Source organism: Triticum aestivum, chromosome 4D (genome assembly GCF_018294505.1).
Source record: "Triticum aestivum cultivar Chinese Spring chromosome 4D, IWGSC CS RefSeq v2.1, whole genome shotgun sequence".
NCBI classification, from domain to species: domain Eukaryota; kingdom Viridiplantae; phylum Streptophyta; class Magnoliopsida; order Poales; family Poaceae; genus Triticum; species Triticum aestivum.
Window position 1 is genome coordinate 486,712,543 of NC_057805.1, and position 25,520 is coordinate 486,738,062.

General features: G+C 49.6%; 2 protein-coding genes across 2 annotated transcripts; one reads left to right on the forward strand and one right to left on the reverse strand.

Annotated features, from left to right (window-relative positions):
* Positions 1–2,516: 2,516 nt before the first annotated feature.
* Positions 2,517–8,315, forward strand: LOC123098897 (boron transporter 4). The gene is made up of 13 exons (XM_044520971.1): positions 2,517–2,682; positions 3,749–3,855; positions 3,964–4,046; positions 4,851–5,043; positions 5,141–5,279; positions 5,358–5,532; positions 5,649–5,815; positions 5,952–6,125; positions 6,439–6,534; positions 6,618–6,734; positions 6,878–7,200; positions 7,315–7,582; positions 7,679–8,315. The coding sequence occupies exons 2-13, from the start codon at positions 3,752–3,754 to the stop codon at positions 7,838–7,840; spliced, it is 2,001 nt and encodes a 666-aa protein (XP_044376906.1). The 5' UTR covers positions 2,517–2,682; positions 3,749–3,751; the 3' UTR covers positions 7,841–8,315.
* On the reverse strand, positions 8,271–10,636 carry LOC123098898 (butanoate--CoA ligase AAE1). Its single transcript, XM_044520972.1, has 2 exons — positions 9,960–10,636; positions 8,271–9,797 (listed from the first exon to the last, which is right to left on the reverse strand). Exons 1-2 carry the CDS (start codon positions 10,458–10,460, stop codon positions 8,328–8,330), a joined length of 1,971 nt encoding a protein of 656 aa, XP_044376907.1. The 5' UTR covers positions 10,461–10,636; the 3' UTR covers positions 8,271–8,327.
* Positions 10,637–25,520: the final 14,884 nt, after the last annotated feature.

A 25,520-nucleotide genomic window follows, 5' to 3' on the forward strand; every position in this document is an offset into this window, starting at 1 on the left:
AAACCAAAGCGCTTTTATTCCTGGGAGATTAATTCCTGATAATGCTCTTATGGCCTGCACGCTTAAGGACAGTCGGGGAGAATTTTATGCTTATAAATTGGATTTAGCTAAAGCGCATGATCGGGAGATTGGCACTTTCTGAATAGAATGATGGGTGCTTTGGGCTTTGATACGGTTCGGATAAAATGGATTATGGCTTGTGTCTGTGCGCTTTAATCGTCAACTTTTGGATTCGTTCTCCCCTTCTTGTGGTCTCAGACAAGGGTACCCTTTATCTCCGTACCTATTCTTGCTGGTGGCGGAGGCTCTTTCTTTGTTGCTTCAGGATGCATGTGCTAGAGGAGCTCTCCAAGATTTGAAGGTGAATATGCATGCTTCAGGTATCTCTCATGTTTTATTTGCCGATGATTGCCTTCTGCTTTCCAAGGGGTCCATTGATCAAGCTTTGACGATTAGAAATATTCTTTCAACTTACAAGAAGGGGACAGGACAGTTATTGAGCACAGATAAATGCTCTATTATGTTTGGGAAGAAGTGTAGCATGGAAAATCAAGTGTCTACCATGGTAATGATAATCTTTAATATTATTACTGAAGGTTTTGAGGATAAATATCTTGGGCTTCCGGTGCCTCAAGGTAGAATGAAGGCGGGTAAATTTTAATCTACTAAAAAAAGATCTTAAAATTTTATCGGATTGGATTGAAAAATATGCGTCTAGTGGTGCGAAGGAAACTTTGATCAAATCAGTTCTTCGGGCTCTTCCAGTTTATGACATGGGTATCTTTAAGTTCCCGACATCGTTTTGTGAGGAGCTATCTCAGATTATAAGGAGTTTTTGATGGGGCGACGAGAATGATAGGACGAAAACTCATTGGTTGGCTTGGGACAAATTGACTAGGCCTAAAGGCGAGGGAGGTATGGATTTTCATGATCTTAGATTATTTAATCAAGCTCTTCTGGCTAAGCAGGCTTGCAGATTGGTGGTTAACCCTGAATCCTTAGGCGCAAAGGTGGTGAAGGAGAAATATTATCTCCAGGGGCATATCCTTAACATTGTTTTTCCACGATCGGCTTGGCTCCCTTGGCAAGGTGTTCTGCATGGTCTGGACCTGCTTAAATCTGGTGTTATTTGGAGAATATGTGATGGGTCTAATATTAATATTCGGAGAGATTCTCAAGAATATCTGGCAGTTCAGTTTGTATCAAATGATGATGTTTACTATTATAGTTTGTATTAAACGATGTAACTTTGTTGGATGAGCAATAAACACATAGAGGCTTTCCCGTTCAAAAGAAAAGGTATTGTCACCCGTAGAAAAGAAAACGAAAATATTAACGCCCACACGTGTGGCAGTTTTGTAACTCGCCCACACGTGTGGATCATCGTCCAATCGAGTTTGCACGAATCTTGACACATTGAGGTAGATTTTACGTGCCATGTAGGACGGGGCTGGTGTATGGGCGTTGGAGAGTTCGCCCACACGCCCCGCACACGCGGTTTGCCAGCTGCGCTGTGTGGGCGAACTAGTTTCTGCCCACACAGCCAACACCTAGTCCACGCGCGTGTGGGCGAACTGCTTTTCGCCCATACGATACTCGTACGTTGTTAGATGGCCACTGTAGTTGCGCGTACGTGGCAACTAGGTAAACACATGTCAACTATGATTCGTTGCTAGACGACAACTGCAGTTACACGTACGTGGCAACCAGATAAACACACATGGCAATTACTGTGTGACCATATGTGGCAAGTAGTTAATCACACACGGCAACTATGGTTTGATTACACGTGGCATATCATAAATTAGACATGGCACTATAATTAACCAAAACAGATAGAGTTGCCATACTTTTACAACTATATTTGCCATCCCGGATAACTACGTCTGTCATCCCGGAAGGCAACTAAATCGTCATCCCACGGATACCTAACATAGCTGCGCCAGGACGTGTGGGCATTTTTGCTTTGTGCCACACGCGCGGGGTGGAGATGAGAGTACTTGTTGGGCGTGTGGCACGAAGTAGCTGCGCCCACACGTGTGGGCAATTCTAACGTTCGCCCACGCACAGCCCGTGTGGGCTGCCTCCTGCTCACGCCACACACGGTTTATGGACGGATGTCTAGTATGCCACACGTATGGGCGTTATCGGTGTCCAAAGAAAAAGTACTGTGTACTCCGCGTCCTACCAACCGACCGATGATGGACTTGGTGTAGTAGCTGTAGGAGGGAGGGACCCCAAGTTCAAACCTCGTACGTACCACTACACTACCACCAATAATCTGGGTCTCTGGTCCGTCCGTTTGACGAGCCGTACGTGTCCGTGCATCCCGATCGCGGCACGGGACGGGGCAGACATCTGCATCGAACCGCCGCAGCCGCCGTGATCCCATCCCGGGGTCGGCGCCTCCGGTCGGGTCCACGTGTGCGCACCCACCCCACTTCCTTCCTCCCTCCCCACTCGTCAGTGACACGCGCAAGGGAATTAGTCTCGCCCCGCCCGCGTATAAGTAGCCGCCCACGGCTTGGCCCGGGGCCGAGATACCACACCGCGTCGCCGCCGCCGCCGCCTTTGGGCACCACACCAGCTGTTTCTACCGCCGCGCCGATCGAGGAGAGCCCGCCGCTTCCTCCCTTCATCCTAGCCAGCCCCGCCGCCCGCCGCCTCGCGTTCGGATCACCGGTACGTAGACTCTCCCGTCCGTCTGCGTCTCGGTTTGGTTTCTACTCCAGCTAGTATGTCTGTGGGCGGCCGAGATCGATCGTTGCTCCTTCTCCGGCGCCGCCTGGATCGTTGCTCCTTCCCTTCTTCCGGCGGCTCCCGTTCCATTTCACAGCTTTGCAACCTCGTGCTAGCCTTGTGTGATTTACTCTCCACGTCCACGAGTGGGCTGATTTCCTTTCGAGTTTCTTATAACAAAATTCTTGTATATACTCCCTCCGTTTCTAAATATAAGTCTTTGGAGAGGTTTCATTATGGACTACATACGGAACAAAATGAGTGAATCTACTTCTAAAATGCATCTATATACATCTGTATGTGGTTCATAATGAAATCTCTACAAAGACTTATATTTAGGAACGGAGGGAGTAGTAACTAGAGCTCGACGTCTTTTGTAACAACGAGTTGAGGTGATCAGCTCTTCTTCTTCGTCAAGTCGTGTGTAGAGTACATTAGTTTACCCCGTGCGTCGTTTCTATTGGTAGCTAGCTAGTACTACTGCTACTACCACCTTCTTTCTGGTCAAACAAAAGCAAACAGATTTTCTCTCCATGTTTAAGCCACCCGATCCGAGGAAAATACCCTGGTTCTCAATGAACCTGATTAAAAAAAAGTTTCTGGGAAAAAATAGTAATTCAGGAAAAAGTCAAAAAACTTTGAAACTTTTGACGAACAAACTTCCTACTGGCGTACTCGTACAAAAGTTCGATAAGGAAAAACTCCCGTAAAAATAATCTAAGCAAAAAATAATTTCCAGGACAATATACAGCCAATAGTATAACTATAATATAGTGTTGATTTTGTTTTTTCGCCAACAATACCACGAAAGTCATTTCTTCGCAAAACATTTTTACGTGAGTGTAACGCGTGAGCAACTTTGTTGTCAAAATTCATGATTTTTCGACTATTTTTGCGGTTACTTTTTTTTCTAAGAAACGGGTGCACCTACCGCCGGGTTCCATTTGTTCCCCTCCTCTGATTCGATGCCTATTTTTCATATAATAGTTGAGGCTGTTTCTCTCATCAGCTCATGGATCTACTGAGGAGCCCCTTCAAGGGAGTGGTCGCAGATGTCAAAGGGAGAGCGCCTTGGTACAAGGACGACTGGCTTGCAGGCCTCCGAGCTGGCTTCGGGTCAGTTTTTTTCTTGTATTTTGTGTATTTAAACAACCCCAACCAGATCATTTTCTACATATTTACTGAGGGATTTGCTTATGTTTCTTCCCTTCCAATGTTTGCCAGGATATTGGCACCGACCATGTACATATTCTTCGCCTCCGCGCTCCCTGTCATCGCCTTCGGAGAGCAGCTCAGCAACGAAACAAGTAAGACAAATTTTAAAATGGTCTTAGCCATCTATATTTTTTGATCATGCATTCGTTTACAATCAGATTTTAGTTTATTCAAAACAAAAGGTTCAGAATCCATTGACAACAGTTTTCCCCATATAAAATTAAATTTGATTTATTTTGTTTGGATTTTTTAAGGCACACACATTTTGTTTGAGTCCCCACCATATTTAGTTTGTTTTCCTAATACGGTATAGGGGTGTGGCTATATCTCGACTTAACCAAGTCTCGGTAAAAACGGAAATTACACAATGTAAAAAGGAAGAAAGAAAAGATTAAAAGAAAATTTTGCACAGATCTTCACGTAAGATCTCACGAATATAGCATTGAATGAGACTTCGTTAAGTCTCAGTCGACTGAGATTTTGCAATCCCGTACAGTATAATCTTTTCAAATATGCCATAAATTTGTACTACGTACGGAAGTTAAAAGATTCTTAGAATGTTTCACCTCCAAATACATGGAGTTCATTACTTTAATCCCCTTTCCTCAAAAAATAAAAAATTAATTTAATCACCTTGATTTGGTGAATAAAGCGTCTGATTTGTTTAGGAAAGACAATAATGTGCATTATTAGTTCCCTTTTTATGCCACAATGCATTAATGGGAGGATCTGGTACAATCTTTTTGCATAATAAAAAACATCAACAAATAAATACCATTGTGAAAAATCTAATCTAAACAAGTAAATGCTTGCCCTCTTAATTATCACACTCTACTACACATGGGTAAGTTAGAATTTTCACGAAATCTCTAACACTAAGATGTGATCTGTTTCAGATGGTATTCTCAGCACAGTTGAAACTTTGGCATCTACGGCGATATGTGGGATAATACACGCGATTCTTGGAGGGCAGCCAATGATGATCGTTGGAGTCGCGGAGCCTACTATTATCATGTATACGTATCTCTACAACTTTGCCAAGAAGCAGCCAGGTCTAGGAGAACGGCTATATTTGGCTTGGGCTGGATGGTACGTAGTACTAGTAGGTACTAAAACAGATTCTACCCCCATCATGTGACAGCTTTGATATTGTAAACGTAAATGCATGCTATCTCTTGACGTGCAGGGTCTGCATTTGGACTGCTATCATGCTGTTTCTCTTGGCAATGTTCAATGCTTCCAATGTTATAAGCAGATTCACGAGGGTTGCAGGAGAACTTTTCGGGATGTTGATCACCGTTCTCTTCCTGCAAGAAGCTATCAAGGTATGCTATCATGTCTAGCAAATTAATCCTAGTTATTTTCACCGTGTGGAGGATACTTAATACGGGTATAAATTGCAGGGAATCGTGAGTGAGTTCAGTATGCCAAAAGATGCTGAGATCTCTGACCGCGGTTCGCCGATTTACCAGTTCCAGTGGATATATGTCAATGGCCTACTTGGTGTTATTTTCTCAATTGGTTTGCTATACAGTGCACTCAAGACTAGGCGGGCAAGGTCATGGTTGTATGGCATAGGTTGGTCACACCTTTACTTCATTTATCTTGTTGTGTCTATCTATTAGTTAAGTTCAAACCGATCGAACTCTCTGCTATTTTCACTGATCATCTTGCCTTTGAGTTGCCGTTTGCAGGATGTGTTAGGAGCTTCATTGCTGATTATGGTGTCCCACTCATGGTGATCGTGTGGACGGCATTTTCGTACACACTACCGGGCGGTGTCCCTTCAGGAGTGCCTAGGAGGCTCTTCAGTCCACTTCCCTGGGAATCAAGCTCACTGGGGCATTGGACCGTAGCAAAGGTATAAAGTTAAGTTACTAGTGGAGTTGTGGTTCTAGATGTGTAGGTATTATTCATGATCTTAACAGTCCAAACTTAGTAAAGCTTATATTTGCATTCCATGGTTCTGAATTATTTTTTTCGGGATTTACTTTCAGGATTTGTTTTCCGTCCCTCCGGCATACATATTTGCAGCCATCGTGCCTGCTTTGATGGTTGCAGGACTTTACTTCTTTGATCATAGTGTAGCTTCACAGTTGGCTCAGCAACAAGAGTTCAATTTGAAGAAACCTTCTGCCTACCATTACGATATTTTGTTACTTGGATTTATGGTACGTCGTGTCTAATTCATTCTACTTGTAGACTCTTCTTTTGTGAGCCTTTTCACGGTTTTGTTAAAAACCTACTAGTATATAATAGTTAACGGTGTATGTTAGTGAAAAGTACGACAATACATTTTTATTCGTTGTGTGGTACATATATAAGAACGTTTATTAGTGAGGAGGGGGAATAAGAGGCCTGCATTGTACATTTTACCCGTGCACGGTAGAAAAATCACTCTATGAAACCAAATTACATTTTAACTCCAAATTCAGATTTACCATGTCATGTTTCCCTTTCTCATAGTATGTGAATATGGTGCAGGTCCTGCTATGTGGTTTGATTGGCATTCCTCCAGCAAATGGAGTACTTCCTCAATCCCCCATGCATACAAGAAGCCTTGCTGTCCTCAAGGGGCAGGTTAGTGAAATTCAGACTGATTTGCATCATATGCTACGGTTGTCTGCATTGCTCATCCCTTTTCTATTTTTCTGTCAATTTAGCTGATGCGCAAAAGGATGCTTCGAACTGCCAAAGAGGGCATGTCGAACCGTGCAAGCAGTTTGGAAATCTATGGCAAGATGCATGAAGTGTTCATCGAAATGGATAACAAACAGGATGTGAGTTTCTCTATCTTTGTTACCTTACTATCTCATTTCCCCTTCATGTCATGCACAAGCACACCACATTTAAGGTTTTTGCAGCAGATGATACTGCACCAGTTGCCAAAATGGCTTCTAGGCTAAAAAAATCTATTATGCAGGCTGATTCTGTTGACAAGGACTTGAAGAGCTTGAAGGATGCTGTGCTGCGTGAAGGCGACGAGGATGGAAAATTGGCTGGAGAATTTGATCCAAGAAAGCATATCGAAGCACATTTGCCCGTTCGTGTTAACGAGCAGAGACTAAGCAACCTGCTGCAATCCTTACTGGTTGGTGGCTCCGTCGGAGCTATGCCGGTTATCAAGATGATACCAACCTCGGTCCTCTGGGGTTACTTTGCCTACATGGCCATTGATAGCCTACCAGGGAACCAGTTTTGGGAAAGGATACAATTTTTGTGCATTGGAGCAAGCCGGCGCTACAAGTAATGTCTATTCTGCATCTGTTCATATAATCTGAACAAATGAATGCTTCGTTTGTTAAGATTCAGCGATTTCATAACAGATTGCACTAACCACTAGTATTGTGACCTTTGCAGGGTCTTGGTAGGTCCCCATGCATCATTCGTGGAGTTAGTGTCTCCGAGAACGATATATGTCTTTACCATCTTCCAGATTGTGTATTTCTTGATATGCTTCGGCACAACATGGATACCGATAGCGGGGATCCTCTTCCCGCTGCCTTTCTTCCTTATGATTCTCATCAGGCAGTACCTACTCCCCAAGTTCTTTGAGCCCAATGACTTGCGGGAACTGGATGCGGCGGAGTACGAAGAACTTGAAGGGGTCCAACATGAACACACACTGGTATATATAAGTTCAGCTTATTGTTTCATTCTCTGCAGTGCCGCAAGGTGTCTGTCGTCCTATGTTAATCTGAAACTTTTTTGATTCCGCACGCAGGAGGAAGATGGCTCTATCTCAGGAAGCTGCGACAGCAGGATCGACGCTGAAATATTGGATGAACTGACAACACACCGTGGGGAGCTGAAGCACAGGGTTGTAAGCCATCGTGAAGAAAGGCACCTTCAGGTTCACTCAAACGCCATTCAACCAAGCGTCTGAAGATAGAACAATGGCCCAAGGACCGACCGAGGATTTCACCGATGATTCTATCAGAAATGAGGGAAATCCTCAGGCAGTAGCTCTTTGCCGGATGCACCATTATTGTTGGCTGATATGCATATGGTACTGTAGTATAGCTTTTCCCATAAGTCAGGCAATTTAGCAGTGAGAGCAGCAGATTGAAGAAATTACTGGATAGCAATGGTGAGGAGTTGAAAGATTAGCTCGTCAGGTATTGCCGCAAAACTGTTGCTCTGTGACCTGTTGTTGCCTGTGTGTGCTTATTAGCTTCCTTTGTTTGAGCGTACGAGTTTGAAAATATTGCTCGAGAATCTATGGATGCCGTGTGTTTTGGTGCCTGTTGTTGCCTGTGTGTGCTTAGCTTGCTCTGTTTGAGTGTAAAAAGTTTTAGTTTGAAATGATGCTCTAATTAACAACCGAATGGCTTCGATTTTAATGAACATGTCACATCATTTTCAAACAAATGTTACAGTTTGCTGCTGCTTCCGGTCTTGGTCAGGCTGCCCATGGCCCGGGCCTTCTCCCGGAGGACAAACTTCTGCGTCTTCCCCGTCGAGGTCTTGGGCAGATCCTCCTCGAACACCACCGTCTTGGGCGCCATGTAGTGCGGCAGCCTCTGCCGGCAGAAGCCCATGATCTCTGCCTCCGTGGCGCCGGCGCCGTCCTTCAGCTTCACGAATGCGCATGGCGTCTCCCCCCAGTGGTTGTCGGGCCTCGCCACGACCGCCGCCTCCAGCACCGCCGGGTGGCTGAAGATCACCGACTCCACCTCGATGGAGCTGATGTTCTCGCCGCCCGATATGATGATGTCCTTGGCCCGGTCCTTGAGCTGGATGTACCCGTCGGGGTGCCGCACGGCGAGGTCGCCGGTGTGCAGCCACCCGCCGGCCATGGACTCCTTGGTCGCGCTGATGTCTTTGTAGTACCCGCTCATGACGGTGTTGCCGCGGAACATCACCTCGCCCACCGCCTCGCCGTCGCGCGGCACGCTCTCCATGGTCGCCGGGTCCTTGACGTCGACCTCCTCCATCGCGACGTGCTGGAACCCCTGCCGCGCCTTGAGCCGCGCGCGCTCCTCGGCCGGCAGCGCGTCCCACTCCGGCATCCACGCGCACACGGTGGCGGGGCCGTACGTCTCCGTGAGGCCGTAGATGTGGTACACAGCGAAGCCGAGCTCCTCCATCCCGGCGAGCACGCGGGGCGGCGGCGGCGCGCCGCCCGTCATGACGCGCACCGTGCCCGGCAGCGGCTTCCGGTCCGCGGTGGGAGCGTTGAGGATCATGTTGAGCACCGTGGGCGCGCCGCCCATGTGCGTCACCCCGTGGCGCGCGATGCTGTCGAAGATGACGGCGGCGGTGAAGTGGCGGAGGCAGACGTTGGTGCCGCCCTGCATGGCCACGCCCCACGGCAGGTGCCAGCCGTTGCAGTGGAACATGGGCACCGTCCACAGGTAGGTCGGCATCGGGGTGATGTCGTAGGCGAGGACGGTGCCGATGGTGTTGAGGTAGGCGCCCCGGTGGTTGTACACCACGCCCTTGGGCCGCGACGTCGTGCCGGACGTGTAGTTGAGCGTGATCGGGTCCAGCTCGTTCGCCGGCCACCGGATGTCAAACTCAGATGGAGCGCTCTTGATGAGACCCTCGTAGTCCGCCGCGCAGCCGGAAGCTTCGCCGGGGCCGGCGTCGTCCGAGATGGTTACGAGGACCGGAATGCTGGCGGCGTTGGACTCGGAGTCGGCGAGGCGCTTGAGGGCGGCTCTGCCGACGTCGAGGAGGCTGGACTCGACGAGGAACACCTTGGCACCGGAGTGCTTGAGCAGGGCGGACACCATGGGCGCGTCGTGGCGCGTGTTGAACGTGCAGAGGACGGCACCGGCCATGGGCACGGCGAAGTGCAGCTCGTACATCGCCGGCACGTTGGGGCTGAGGACAGCCACCTGCACACTCCGAATAGTGAAAAAACAGAGAAGTTCCTACTATCACTCCGACTATTTTTCACCCTGAGATAGAGTAGATCACGGACGGGCAGAGAGCAAGCAAAGCAAAAAGGCAGAGAGCGACAACGGCGGATGGGAGCGTGACGGCAGTTCCATACTCACCACGTCACCGCGGGCGACGCCGAAGCGTGTGGCGAGGGCGGCGGCCACGCGGACGCAGCGCTCCCGCACCTCCCTCCACGTGCGCCGCCGGGCCTCCCCGTACACCACGGCGGCGCGGTCGCCGTACACCGCCGCGGCGCGCTCGATGAAGCTGAGCGGCGTCAGCGGCGCGTAGTTGGCCGCGCAGCGCACCGTGCCGGCGTCCATGTCCAGCACCTCCGCCTCCTCCTCCTGATCCCCGCCCCTTCCAACCAGGCTGGAGAAGGACAGCGACGACAGGGACGCGCGCGGGCGGCATGGCCATGGCGTGGAGGGCAAAGAAGTAAACGCGCGCGCCCCGGCGAGATCGGGGGTGGGATTAGAATAACCCCGGTGGGGATTAGAATAATGGTGGCGGATCAGCTGGGGCTGGGGTGATCCGATGCCGTCGCAGACGCTGACGATGCTGCGGTGGCGATGGGTTACTAGTCTACGGAGCAGCGCGGCTCTGCTGCTGCTCATGGCGGGGGGCCTCCTCTGAGAGTGAGAGTGAGAGTGATGGTGTCAGGAGGAGGATCACGCAGGCAGGCCACGGGCTGTGTGGGATGCAGACAACCAACTTGCATCATCAAGCTGCTCTCTGGATAACAACAACAGGCACTGATGGGATGGGATGGAATGGGTTGTTGGATTACTTCGTGCTTGCTACGGAAGTACCTGCTCCAACAAAATTAGAGGAAATGTTACAAAACTAGCGTCGGTTTTTAAGATTTTCATGTTGTTGTAAGGATTTGTCATGCTCTAAAGAGAAAAATGCCATGTGTTATAAAAAGAATTGTACAAAAATTGCCACACTGCACAGAGTAATTGCCATGCATTCGATTGGGATCTGACGGTCGTAAGGGCGTTCGTTGGGATTGCTTAAAAATCAGATGTTCGCTAGTTATCAAAGTCCAAAAATTAGTTAGGCGTCGCCTGGTTGCTCTCTTTGAACATAGTGATTTGGTACGTTTGGGGTAACATGTCTGCAAGCCCATCAGTACACAATTGCATGAAGATGAGAAAATGCAGCTCGCATTGGCGTGATTACACTAATTCAAACCACCAACGATGGAAGACCTCGTCGTTCCATACAAATCAAAGTTCAAGTCACCATATCGTCCCAGGGTGGTTGCGGGATCATTGCTTTCGATAACTCTCTAAAGGTCACCGTTACCAATCTGGTATAAGTGTTGCCTCCAGTTTGGTCATATCGCTCAATTTCTGGCGGGCAGAATCATGTACCGACAAGACTATGACACCTTGGCGAGCCAGTGCATCACCTCCCCCACCGCCTGCACCCACCGACAATGCTACGCCAGTTGACGTGCTTTTGCATCTTGCCCTCGCAAAGGAGGGTGTCGCACTGAGCTTCGATACTGCCTTAGGCATGTTGGAACTGTTTCCGCAAGAGCAGAGGCTGCTCTCGATGAACTCCAGGTTGTGCTGATCCGCTGCCTAAGCTTCATTGGTTATACAGATGAGGGGCAACATTCTATGGAGGTTCCTTCCCTCGTGCTGGACCCTGCCTGTAATGCCAACTGCTTCCGAGAGTGAAGTCGTCGTTGAGGTTGTGGCTCCAATACCGCAAATTATGACTGGGCTGCAAGAGCTAGGGAGCTCATTTTGCCACTCTAGATGGTGCTTTCGAGTGAGATGGGCTCACTAGGGTCCCCGGCGGTGCCCATGACACCCTCACCATTACTGTTGAGGATATAACCATTAAAGTCACCCGCCCAGGAGGGGCCGGGTTACGTCATAATGATCATCACGTGAAGCCCAGTACCAAGCTTGAGGATGGCGGATCAATAATGGGCTTAAGACCCGGAGGCGGCTTAAGGCCCGTAATGATTAACCGCCGTTATGGCAAGACTTGTAATATAAGGCAAGAGTAGTTAAGAGTCCGAGCCGGATACTGTTATAAGCCGGCCGGAACTCTGAGAGCCGCGGGCGTCAACCTCTCTATATAAAGGGATGACCCGGCGGCGGTTCAGGGAGGGACAACAGATCGAGAGCCAGGCATAGCGATTAAGCTCCCTGGTCATCGAAACCCTAAGTAATACCACCTCAACTGGACGTAGGCTTTTACCTTCACCGTAAGGGGCCGAACCAGTATAACCCTCGTGTTCCTTGTCCCGCTTAACCCCTTTAAGCTTCCTAGCTGCGATGGCTCCACGACTAAGTCCTTGCACGAGGACATCTGCCGTGACAATTCCACGACAATTGGCGCCCACCGTGGGGCCAGCGCACGGTGGATTTGAGTTCTTGAAGGGCAGCTTCGAAGGGCTCAAGGAATACGCTGCGGGCCGGATGACCAAGAGTCGTCGCGGCAAGCTCTACATCAACGTTGCAAACTGGGGCCCCGACGCCGGCTCAATCGAGTACGGGTACCGGGTCCCCTTCAGCGGAATCCATGTCTTTATTGGCAAGATTGGTGAGCCGGGCCTTGAGCCGGACCTCTGCGTCGATCTCATCGAGACGGCTCAGCGTGCACGACCCGCCCGGACTCTGCCTGCCTTGAAGCATGCTTTCGTAGGATGCGTCCATGGAGGACTCTCTGAAAGATCTGGATCTGGCGAGGAGACGGCCGCTCGCTCTGACAGCGAGTCATCCATAGAGGAGACCGACTCGTTATACCAACTTCAAGATGACAGGCTCAGGGGTTGTTTCGATGGCGACAGTATTCCGGACCCCTTTGAGCCGCCGAGCCGGGTTGGAATCTTTATGGCTGGCACACAACCTGTTCAAAACCCCGTCGCCGGGGCAGGAAGCCCTGTGCCCCCGCCGGTTCAGGTGCTGATGGATCTCACAGACAAGATGACGGCCCTGTTAACCGCTACGGTCGCCCCAGCGGATCAAGCTCAGCATGACGCGGAGGTGGCACAGTTAAAGTTGGATCTAGCAAAGGCCAAGGAGGATCTGGCGGCGGAAGGGATCAGGATGGCTGCAGAGAGGGCGGCTCTCGACGCCCAGACTCAGCTGATTCAGGCGCAGTCTTTCCGGCTCACGATGGATCAAAACGCGTCCAATGAGGTCATGAGAAGGAGGCATCAAAAGGCCCAATCTCGACTCCCTCCGGTTTACGATCCTCGAAACCTCTTCAACACGCCTGGTGCAGGGCCCAGTAACCCGCCAGAGATCACGGCGCCCGGGGCTGGAACGCCAATTCAGCCCCAAGTGATGGGGCCTCCCCGGGTGAACGCTGCCCCGCCTCAGTACGTGCCAATACCACCGGGTCATTATGCCAACCCGTTGGAAAACATGGTCGCCGCAGCGGCGCGACTGGCGGCTCTCCCAATCGAGGGCGACTCTCCGACGGCGGTTGAAACCCGCCGGGTCAGAGAACTTCTTCAGACGGCTCTGGCGCAACAGGAGACATATTCATATAGCCGCGACAGGGTTCATTCAACCCCTCGTCCAGGCCGGAGCCCGAGTTATAGCAGACACATGGTCTCAGCAACCGGCTCTAGCAATGTCCGACGACGTGACTTGCCTCCAGGCCACGACCCGGTTCATAATGGAGCTTTTAACGCGGTAGACCAAGACAGAGCACGACAAGAGGCAGAGCAGGCGGCTCAGTTGACGGCTTACCAGCCACTCCCGGCTTATCCGACGGCTTCCATCGACGCGGGTATACCTACGAGGACTGGAGGTGTTCCTTGTCTGGTGCCGGCTCTCCGTAATGAACGTCTGCCCAAGGATTTCAAAGGGCCGAGGAAGGTACCTAATTACACGGCTGATTTACAACCCGGAGCATGGATCGAGAGTTACGAGATGGCTATGGGGTTGCTGAAGGTCAGTGAAGCGGCAATGGCCAAGTACTTCACCATGATGTTAGATGGGACTGCCCGCACTTGGTTGAAAGGGCTGCCACCGAACTCTATCGGGTCTTGGGCTGAGCTAAAAGCCCGGTTCATCCAAAACTTCAAAGATACATGTAGGCAATCTATGTCAATTGTGGATTTGACTAACTGCAAGCAGCAGGAGGGTGAGTCTACAACCCATTGGGTTCGCCGGGTCAAAGAGATAATACATTCATCTGATAAGATGGATGCCGGCTCTGCAGTCTTAATGTTAGAGCAGAATTGTCGTTTTGCGCCCCTGAAGATGAAGCTCGGGCGTCTCAAGCGCGATTGCAATGATATGGGTACGTTGATGGTGGCTCTGGTCAAGTACGCCGACTCTGATAGTACCAAGGATCCCGCGTCGGATGATGAAAGGACAGGGAAGGAAAAACGGAATGGCAATGGCAAGGGCCCCCAGCATAACCCGGCGAACCAAGGAGGTAACAAGCGTAAGGCTGATGGCAGTATGGAATTTGTGGCCAACGCCAATTCACAGGGTAACAACCACCGGCGCAAGGGGAGACCACCTCCCCGAGCCGGCGGGTCAGGCCCGACGCTTGAACAATTGTTAAATGAGCCTTGCCCAAGGCATGGCTCTAGGGAAAAGCCGGCCACTCATCTATGGAAGGACTGCGCAATCATGAAGGCCTTTAAGAATTCCAATGCTTTCAATGGCAACAATGGCCCGGGCGGCGGCTCAGGCGCCGGCGGCTTTCATGGCCCGGGCGGCGGCTCAAATTCCAATTCTCAGAATGTTCAAGGGGGCTTTAATCAGCAGTCCGGCCAGGGTCATCAGCAGCAGCAGCAGGGGGGATACCAGACCAATCCAAAGCAGCTCAATGGCGGGCAGTATCATGTGTTTACTACCAGTCTGTGCAAGCGAGAGCAGAAGCTCCATAAAAGGGTTGTGAATGCTGTTGAGCCGGCGGTTCCACGCTATTTAAGATGGTCTGAGCAGCCTATTGTGTGGAGTAGGGAAGATCATCCTCCCCGGGTTGATAATCCGGGTCATCTGGCCTTGGTGGTGGCTCCTCAGGTTGAGGATATAAATTCACTAAAGTGCTCATGGACGGAGGCAGCAGCATCAACATCCTCTATTATGAGACCTTCCGTCGTATGGGTTTAACTGATAAAAACCTCAGCCAGTCCAATACTGTTTTCCATGGCGTGGTGCCCGGCAAGTCAGCATATCCAGTCGGTAGGATCGAGCTGGAAGTGGCCTTTGGAGATGAGTACAACTACAGGGCGGAAAAACTGACCTTTGAGGTGGTTAAGATAAGAAGTCCGTATCATGCTTTATTTGGGCGGCCGGCTTACGCCAGGTTCATGGCACGGCCGTGTTACGTGTATTTGCAGCTCAAGATGCCGGGTCACAATGGGACCATTACGGTTCATGGCAGCCGAAGGATAGCCTTGGAGTGTGAGGAAGGTGACGCGGCTTACGCTGAAGCTGTTTGTGCAACAGAGGAGTTGAAGTTTTACAAGGACAATGTTGACCCGGCAGATATGACATCTTTGAAAAAGCCAACCATGGAGCATGAGCCGGTAATGAAATTTAAGTCAGCTGATGAGACTAAACTTGTTGACTTTGTTCCAGGTGATTCATCTCAGCAGTTCAGTATCAGTGCCAATCTGGTTCCGAAATAGGAAGGCGCTCATCGAGTTCATCCGTGAGAACAGGGACATTTTTGCATAGAAACCTTCTGACATGCCGGGTGTACCTAGAGAACTCGCTGAGCACACTCTCAATATTGATCCGAAATTTAAGCCGGTTAGGCAATTCCTCCGGCGGTTTAATGAAGAGAGGCGGAAAGCCATTGGTGAGGAGGTAGCCCGGCTCTTGGCGGCCGGGTTTATTGTTGAAGTTTTTCATCCAGAATGGTTACCTAACCCGGTGCTCGTGCTCAAGAAGAACGGCACCTGGCGGATGTGTGTGGACTACACGGATTTAAACAAGGCTTGTCCGGCTGATCCTTTTGCTCTCCCCCGTATTGATCAAATTATTGATGCTACGGCGGGTTGTGAGCGCTTAAGTTTTTTGGATGCTTATTCTGGATACCATCAGATTAAAATGGCAGTTAAGGACCAGGAGAAGACGGCGTTCATCACTCCCTTTGGAGCCTTCTGTTATGTGTCTATGCCTTTTGGACTCAAGAGTGCACAGGCGACTTACCAGCGTTGTGTGCAGAATTGTCTTCATAACCAGATTGGGCGCAACGTTCATGCCTATGTGGATGATATCGTGGTTAAATCCAGGGAGAAGGAGACCTTGGTAGATGATCTTAGAGAAACCTTTGATAATCTCCGGGTTTACAAGATGATGCTTAACCCGGCCAAGTGTGTTTTTGGTGTTCCCGCAGGCAAGCTCTTGGGTTTTCTGGTTTCTCACAGAGGCATTGAAGCTAACCCGGAAAAGATCAAATCAATCACCTCTTTGGCTAAGCCGGCGTGCATAAACGTCGTCCAGCGTCTGGCGGGTTGCATCGCCGCTTTGAGCCGGTTTATAAGCCGTTTGGGTGAAAAGGCCATGCCACTGTACCAGATGATGAAGAAAACAGATGACTTTATCTGGAATGATGCTGCTAATGCTGCTTTTGAGGATTTGAAGAGACAGCTGGCTGAGCCCCCAGTCCTTGCTGCTCCTGTTGACAAGGAGCCCTTATTGCTGTATGTAGCCGCTAACACACGAGCCGTCAGTGTGGCTGTGGTGGTGGAGCGTAAGGAAGCGGGTAAGGAGTATCCGGTTCAGCGGCCGGTTTACTACGTTAGCGAAGTACTCATTGAGTCCAAGCAACGGTGTCCACATTGGCAGAAGCTTGTTTATGGGGTATTCATGGCAAGCTGGAAGCTTAAGCATTATTTCCAGGGTCACCCTGTCACTGTGGTTAGTTCTGCTCCCCTAGGAGATATCATCCAAAACAGAGAAGCCACAGGAAGAGTGGCTAAGTGGGCTATAGAACTTGGGCCTCATGGTCTGAAATACGTGCCACGCACTGCTATCAAATCTCAAGCATTGGTGGATTTCATCAACGATTGGACAGAGCTGCAGGTGCCTGAAGAGAAACCGGATAATACATACTGGACTATTCACTTCGACGGGTCTAGACAATTGGAGGGCTCGGGGGCTGGAGTTGTATTAACTTCCCCTCGAGGTGACAAGTTTTGCTATGTGCTACGGTTGATGTTTCCCTGCACTAACAATGCGGCTGAGTATGAGGCCTTGCTCCATGGTCTTCAGATGGCTAAGGAGATGAGCTTGAGCCGGGTAAGGTGCTTTGGCGACTCAGATTTAGTGGCCCAACAAGTGTCAGGCAAGTGGGATTCCAAGGACCCTCTCATGGCGGCTTATCGCCGCGAAGTTGATGCCATTGCTGGACATTTTCAGGGTTACCAAGTAGAGCACATCGATCGCAGGAAGAACGAAGCGGCTGATGCATTAAGCCGGCTGGGCTCTCAGCGAAAGCCGGTGCCGCCTAATACTTTCTTGGACATTTTGCATAACCCTTCTGTTAAGTTGCCTACAGAGGAAGACTTGGCTGTTCCTGACCCGGAGGCACAGTTGGTGGCGGCTCTCCACATTACCCTAGACTGGACAGTACCATACTTGGCTTACATGATCCGGGGAGAATTGCCTGAGGATGAAACTTTGGACAGACAAATAACCCGGCGGTCTAAGTCAATGATAATTATCAATGGCGATCTGCATCGTCGCAGTGTCACTGGAACTTTCCAGCGTTGTGTTTCCCCTGAGGAAGGTCAAGAAATTTTACGTGAAATTCATGAGGGGGTTTGTGGCCATCATGCCGGCTCAAAATCCCTTGTGGCCAAGGCTTTTCGTCATGGTTTTTATTGGCTGACGGCTCATGCTGATGCAGAGGATTTGGTCAGTAAATGTGACGGTTGCTAGAGGTTCTCGCGACGGGCTCATGTGCCGGCTCAAGAATTGAGGATGCTTCCAATTACTTGGCCATTTGCGGTCTGGGGGCTTGATATGGTTGGGCCTTTTAAAAGATCCAAGGATAAGAAGACCCACCTCTTGGTGGCGGTCGACAAGTTCACAAAGTGGGTTGAAGCAGAGCCAGTTAGTAAGTGTGACGCAGCCACAGCGGTTCAGTTCATGAAGAGGGTGATATTTCGCTTTGGTTTTCCACACAACATTATAACTGACAATGGTACCAATCTATCTAAAGGCGCCATGGAGGAGTTTTGTCAACGAGAGCATATTCGGCTTGATGTTTCATCAGTGGCTCACCCTCAATCCAATGGTCAAGCTGAGAGAGCCAATCAGGAAATCTTGAAGGGCATCAAGCCCCGACTTTTGGTCCCTTTGCAACGGACGCCGGTTTGTTGGGTGGAGGAGTTACCCTCCGTGTTATGGAGCATCAATACTACTCCTAACAGGTCTACGGGTTACACGCCTTTCTTCATGGTTTATGGAGCGGAGGCGGTCCTCCCTAGCGACATCCGTCATGACTCGCCTCGAGTGGCGGCTTATGTTGAGGCGGATAATGAGCGGGCGCGCCAAGATGCTCTTGACCTGTTGGACGAACAGCGTGATGTGGCAGCAGCTCGCTCGGCGATTTACCAACAAGACCTGCGCCGCTATCACAGCCGCCGGGTTAAGTCCAGGGTCTTCCAAGAAGGTGATCTGGTGCTCCGGCTCATCCAAGATCAAACAGATGCACACAAGTTATCCCCGCCTTGGGAAGGGCCCTTTGTGGTCAGCAAGAACTTGTACAATGGGTCATACTACCTTATCGATGTTCGGGAGCACAAAGATTCACGTAAGTCGGAGGAAGAGACCCGTCGGCCGTGGAACATAGCTCAGCTTCGGCCTTATTACACTTGAGCCACCGGCTCTCATAATGTACATATTTCTATAGCCATGTATATATTATGATAAATAATAAAGCAGGACCTCTGTCCTTTTCTCCTCCAAAGGTAAATGTGTTATTTCCATTACAACATTACATGGTCACTTGGAGGTGGATCTGGCTTACGATCGTATTCGAATCTAGCCGTTAACAATATGATCACTTGGGGGCTTCCTGTTCAAACATAGGTCGTATTCGAACCAAAGAGAACATAGCTGTCGATACCCACTTGATTGGCAAATTGCCGAGCTCATTGGGGAGTTTTTCTTGATCATATTTGAATCATAGCTCAACCCCCTTTGGGAACCGACGTGGATCGTATTCGAATCAGCGTCGTTAAACAACTCTTAAGGTCATTTGGGGGCTTCCTGTTCAAACATGGGTCGTATCCGAACCTAAGAGAACATAGCTGTCGGTACCCTCTTGATAGGCAACGCCAAAGCCACTGGGGGCTATATGATCGCATTCGAGTCTTAGCTTAACCCCTTTGGGACGGTTCTCTGGTCGTATTCGAACCAGAAGCCCCTAAGTTTTGATCTTTTGGTTTGCAACAAGTTCTTTTGATCATATCAACAGTGTGCAAGGGCGGTTCTTACTCCGCCAGCTTAACTTTGATTAACAATGTTGATAGCACACAATAAGCATTATCGATGCTGGTGAACCGGAGTTAAGTTCTCAACCTCATTATTTGGGTTACATAAACCGGAAGTGTACTTGAAGGCTTGCAGGTATGCTATTATGGTTACCTCGAAGATATAATTGAGAGCCGGTCTTTTATGACTTTGGTTAATATTCCGGGCTATATGTAAAATATATGACTCTCAGTGCGGAAAGCCGCCTAGAGACTTGTGATTTGTTTTCTATGCAGGACAATGAAAGATAGTTCTTTAAACTTAAGGAAAGTAAATGATCAAACATAACCCGGAGGAATATAAAAGAGCAGCTTCAACGGAGTTAAGCACTCCACATGTGCACGATGGCACGACAAAATTAAGTGTTTGTCCTACTCTATTACAGGACTCCCCGAGTCCAAAAGGTGAGGCATTGTTTTTAAGGCGTAACCATGAGCCGCCTAAGAAATCAAGGTGCTTGTTGGGTTGAAGCTCTCGGCTCATCCCTCTCTGCTCCTCCGGCTGTTTCCATGACCTGGAAGGTTGATGATTTCCAGTCAATGCCGCTCAAAGCTTCAAATTGAGCCTCATCATCAATTAACCCGGCCGGGTCAACTTCTGGGGCGAAGGTATGCTTACGAGTCGGAGGGATCAGGCTGACTGCTTCATAGCGTGGAGTTGGGATCCTCTGATTCTCCGCGTCATAGCCCGGCTGATACTTGGTAAGGTCTGTGTCATTCCCAATCAAGGTGGCCACCGGGCGCACGCTCTTCACACAGGCGGCGAAGTCTTTCTGGTCAAAGGGGGTGCCGTCTTCCTTCAGGCTGGGGTATCCAAGAGCGATGTCGGCCGGGTCTAGCTCCGGTAGAAACGCCTTGGCCCGGCTCAGAGCAGCTATGGCTCCGGCTCTTGCAGAAGCCCGTCTCAGCTCTTGGAAGCGCTGAGGAAGTACGGCAAGTCGCCTGAGTACATCTGCCAGGTGAGTGGGAACTTCATTGGACAGAGCCACAACGGCTAAAGCACGTTGTGACCCGGTGTAAAGTTGCTCCACCAAAGTGTAAACCGCCTTCAGCTTAGTCATCACGTTCTGGTTGAGGTTGGAACTCCTGGGACCTGCATTACAAAGTCAGGTGAGCTGATGGCAATGGTGGGACTTATCAGACGTAAATGATGTAAACTTGTTAGAAGCTTACAGAGTAACTTACCGAAGATTGCGGCGACCATCTGTGATACATGGCGTTTTAAGCCAGAGAGTTCGGCGGTTCTTTCAGTAAGAGCAGCCTCCGCTTGTTCAGCCCGGCTAAGCAAGGCAGTCTTCTCATCGGCCCAGGCTTTTCTCTCTGTTTCAAATTTTTTCTTCAGTTTTTCTTGTGCAGAGACACTGAACTCAAATTTGGCATTGGCCTTCTGGGTCTCATTTTCCTGAGTCTTCAGGCGGGTCTTCAGATCAGAGATTTCCGATCCAAGTTTCTTGCAGGCAGCCTGTACAAGTTCTGGGTTACAGTTGAGTGATTATCATGCAACACTAAAGTCCCAAGCACTTTGCAGGCAAAGGTACTTGGCACTTGGGGGCTAATGTGTCAAATTGCTCAACTACCTGGTTAAAGTAAGGAAAGAATCAGGTGACCTATGCTGTTTAAGCCGGCCCTTGAGGGTTACCAGGTAAGCCGGTATTAAGTCTACAACATATTCTATCATAAGTAATAGACTTGGGGGCTAGCATGGTAAGGATGACTATGGAGTAAGCAAGAGAGTTGTACCTCAGATTTTTGCTGTATCTGCTTCACCATGTCAATTTCCAGGTCCCGGCTGTTGTGCACTTGACCAATATAACCAGCGACAATATCTCCAATGCTCAGATTGGCATAGTTAGTAATGTCCAGCCTGGCTCTGCGGCGTTCCAGAAGTTCCTCCTTAGCAGAGCATTTAGCCAGCACGGTGGGTCTTCCCGGTTCAACAAATTCGGTCCGGGTAATCGCCACATCCGGGTCATCGGCCGGATGAGCTGGGCTGGGAATCTCCGGGTTATCAGAACCCTCCATGGCTTGTTCTTCAGTTGGAGCGGTGGTTTCTGGAGCTGGTGCAGACGGCGGCTCAGAGGCAGAGGCGTTGGGTTCAGCCAAGACCGACTCTTCGACCGGGTTACTTTTCTTTGCCCTCTTGCTGAGCTTTGCTTGTGCACTGAAAGTCAAAAGGTTAGTGCAAAAACATGAGTAAGATAAGCACAACATAAGCTGATCATCATTACCCGGGTGCGGTCTTGAAAGCCGGCAAGTTAGATTGCATGGAGTCCTCGGAGGAAGGTGAAGTTTCCTGATAATTTGAATCAGAAGAATTGAGCGGTTGACGAGTGACGCCCGCCAAAGGATGAAAAGGATATAAGTTGGAGATAACCTCGGTCCGGCGCTTCCTTGATGCTTCAGGTAAGCCGGAGGAGAGGTCTGCATCCTTGTTGGTCCGGGTTTGCCTCCGGCTCTCATGAATCTGTCGCTTCAAAAGAAATTGAGGATCTTGATAAGCTAAAGGATGTGAAAATCTTACTTTCCGGGTTACTCTTCGGACTTTCAGCCTTGGCAAGGGCTCCGAGTCGGAGGAAAGTATAGTTACCTCTTCAATCACCGGGTTACTCGCTCCGGTATCATCCTGCCGATAATCAGTGTCAATAAGGTGGTTAAAAACAGACAAAAAAAAGAAGAGCCTAAAGAATCAAGGGCTACCTCTGACTCGGAGGTATCATCCAGCTGAAGCAGGTCTGAGGCGCTAGGCTTACTCCCCTTCTTGCGGGGAGCGGCTCTCCTGGCGGCTTTTTTAACCTTCCTAGCTTTTTTAGCAGCCTCATGGTCATACCTGACCTTCCAGAACTTATCATTAGCCTGAAAAATACAACAAAGGTTTCTTGAAGTTAAGACGAAAATTGTTAAAATGGAAAGTAAGGTGCTCAGATCAGTGGCTCACCGCCGGAGCCGGGTTAGCTTTGCAGAAGGGACTTAAGCCTGTCCTCCCGCAATCTGCTAAGCTCTCATTTAGAAGGGACTTGGTCATGTCATCAACGACGTCCTCAGGTAAGTCGTTGGGGCTGTGTCGAAGAGGATCATCCTTCCGGCCCGTGTAATCACACATTAAGCCGGGGCGGCGGCTTAGAGGGATCACCCGCCAAGCAATCCAGACCCGGACCAGATCAACACCGTTAAGGCCGTTTCCCAGAAGAGCTTTAATCTTGTTGATGGTGGGGATAAGTGGTTGACGCTCAGCTTGAGATAATTTGTCTGGCAGGGGGTGATTTGACTCCAGACGCAGGGCGCGAAAGCCGGGCAGAGGGTTCTCATCAGCCAGAGAAGTATCCTGGCAGTAGAACCATGTCTGGTTCCAGTACTTTGGGTGACTTGGCGGCTCGGCATAAGGAAAGAGGCAATCTCTCCGTCGTTGAATTGAGATTCCGCCAAGTTCCAAGCTAGGCCCGTTGGCACACTCATTCTGGCGGTTCAGGTAAAACAGCTCCCTATAGAGTAGTAGGCTGGGCTCTTCTCCAAGGTACACCTCACAGAACACTTGGAAGTTACAAATGTTCGACACGGAATTGGGACCAATGTCTTGAGGTCGCAGATCGAAAAAGTGCAGAACATCTCTGAAGAACTTCGAGCCGGGAGGTGCAAAACCCCGGCTCATGTGATCAGCAAATATAACAACCTCTCCGTCTCTTGGTTGAGGTCTTTCTTCGGACGGGTCAGGGGCACGATAGGACATGACCTCCTTCTTAGGCAGGTAACCCGTCTTCACGAAGTCATCTAAGGTATTATCAGTAACGTTGGATCTCACCCAGTTGCACGTAATGGGTGCCTTGGGAGCCTTGGGCGGCATTGTGAAAGACGGAAGCCTATGACAAAAGAAAATTTCCGGTTCAAATTTAAGCCGGAGGAAGATTTCAGTTCAGTATTCAAGATGGCGGCTTATGAAGGGGCCTAATGATATATGGCTAATTGTGTCGGGTTATCTAAGCCGCTGTGGATATCATAAGTGATTCAAGTTGTTTAAAACTCTATTATGAATGAGCCGGAAATTTCACAAAGCATGGCCTCTTTTAAGCCGGCGATATGAGCCGCCATGGCTAACAGATGCAGTTTTTTGTCTAAGTGTTGCACAAACAAGTTTCACAGATTGCAGGGATTATTTTGGATCAAACGGTCGTTTAGAAAGGAAAAATTTCTAGACCTAAAAACTGATACAGAGAAGTCCATAAGCTCTAAATGAGGTCTTGTTGCGGACAAAGGGGATTTACTAGCATAAAAATGAGTGAGAAACTACTACCGCAGGGAGTCTGTACCGTTTTGGGATCAAAGGGAACCTCGGTGGCGGAACTGTGAAGAAATCACGATGAACAACGAAGAACGCAGAGAACTTGCGAGCCCTAATGCGGATCTAAGGTACGGGAGGGCGAGGACTTACTGGTGCTGATGAGCAGCGGAGGCGCGCCGCAGGATTCTGGTCAAGACAGGTTGATGCAGCGGCCTTGGTCGGTGAAGACGAGGTGCGCGGCGGCGGCGGCGGAGCTCGGGCTCTGGAGCGTCAGAGGAGGAAGACGATGGAGGGGAAGAGTGACGAAGACCTATGGGCCGGGCCTATTTATAAGGGCCGGCTGGTAAATGGGCGCGGGAAAAGAGGAGGCGGAAGACATGATTATATTGCCGCAGAAACGCCTCGATTTTCGGGATGGTCTTTAAAGATAAGATCCGTTGAGATATGACAGAATAAAAAATGAATTTAATGGAAGATGACGTCATGGCGGGTTACCAAGAATCCAGAAGATGACGTCACGGCGGGTTATAACCTTTGCCCAAGCAGAAGCCGGAAGATTTTGAAGATTGACATGAACCGGTTCAAATCAATCTGGGGCCTAATGTTGAGGATATAACCATTAAAGTCACCTGCCCAGGAGGGGCCGGGTTACGTCATAATGATCATCACGTGAAGCCCAGTACCAAGCTTGAGGATGGCGGATCAATAATGGGCTTAAGACCCGGAGGCGGCTTAAGGCCCGTAGTGATAAACCGCCGTTATGGCAAGACTTGTAATATAAGGCAAGAGTAGTTAAGAGTCCGAGCCGGATACTGTTATAAGCCGGCCGGAACTCTGAGAGCCGCGGGGCGTCAACCTCTCTATATAAAGGGATGACCCGGCGGCGGTTCAGGGAGGGACAACAGATCGAGAGCCAGGCATAGCGATTAAGCTCCCTGGTCATCGAAACCCTAAGTAATACCACCTCAACTGGACGTAGGTTTTTACCTTCACCGTAAGGGGCCGAACCAGTATAATCCTCGTGTTCCTTGTCCCGCTTAACCCCTTTAAGCTTCCTAGCTGCGATGGCTCCACGACTAAGTCCTTGCACGAGGACATCTGCCGTGACAATTCCACGACAATTACTATTGGAGCCCAGCCAGCCGCCCGCCTTCGTGGACCATGGTGGTTTGGATGTTGTTGTCACTGGTTGGTCTGTGATCATTGGGCTAGAGGCGTCTGTGGGTAACAAGGTTATTGAGGTAGGTGATGTAAAAAAAAAGGTTACTGAGGTAGGTGAGATGGCATTGAATTCTGTGCATCTATTCATGAAATAGTTGTGTGACTTGTTTGCCTGCTTAAAGATAGCTGGCCTTGTAGTTATCAAGTCGATTGCTTGCCTACTAACGGAGGAAGGCTGGTAGACGCAAAATCAAGAAGGATGAGGTCTCTCAGGAGCAAAGGGCCAGAAGTTTGAAGTCATTGTCAAGGCATGCGCCATTGCTTGGCGAGTAGTGTGGTGTCATTGTGTAGGTGTTTGCGTCTGCTTGATCAATAGACCTCGGTTTCTTGGATCGTCCTCATTGTTTGACTTGTCACTATGGATTTGGTGGTGTTTCTTGGATCATGCTCATGGTTTGGCTTGTCACCATGGATTTGGTGGTGGAGAATGGTTGTCGGACTGACCTTTCTTCATACTTCGTGAGTAGTCCACGTGTGGTCTACTTGTACCAGTTCTCATCCAGTTTTTCATCAATTAACCGGGCAACTGTCCTCTGCATTTAATCAACGGGAAAAATCTTTTGCCCCCCTTTTTGGCAAAAAAATCAGCTTGACTCTGACCTGTTTAAATGAGTCAAGCTGATTTTTCATCAATTAACCAGTAGGCTATTACGCAACATATCGCAAAATAGAAATTTAAATGCAGGGACAACCAGGCCA

Coding starts and splice junctions, on each gene's coding strand:
- LOC123098897 (XM_044520971.1), top strand. CDS start 3,752: ATGGATCTACTGAGGAGCCCCTTCAAGGGAGTGGTCGCAGATGTCAAA. Junction 4,047..4,850: donor GCAGCTCAGCAACGAAACAA/GTAAGACAAATT, acceptor GATCTGTTTCAG/ATGGTATTCTCAGCACAGTT. Junction 5,044..5,140: donor TATTTGGCTTGGGCTGGATG/GTACGTAGTACT, acceptor CTTGACGTGCAG/GGTCTGCATTTGGACTGCTA.
- LOC123098898 (XM_044520972.1), bottom strand. CDS start 10,460: ATGAGCAGCAGCAGAGCCGCGCTGCTCCGTAGACTAGTAACCCATCGC. Junction 9,798..9,959: donor GCGTCGCCCGCGGTGACGTG/GTGAGTATGGAA, acceptor CGGAGTGTGCAG/GTGGCTGTCCTCAGCCCCAA.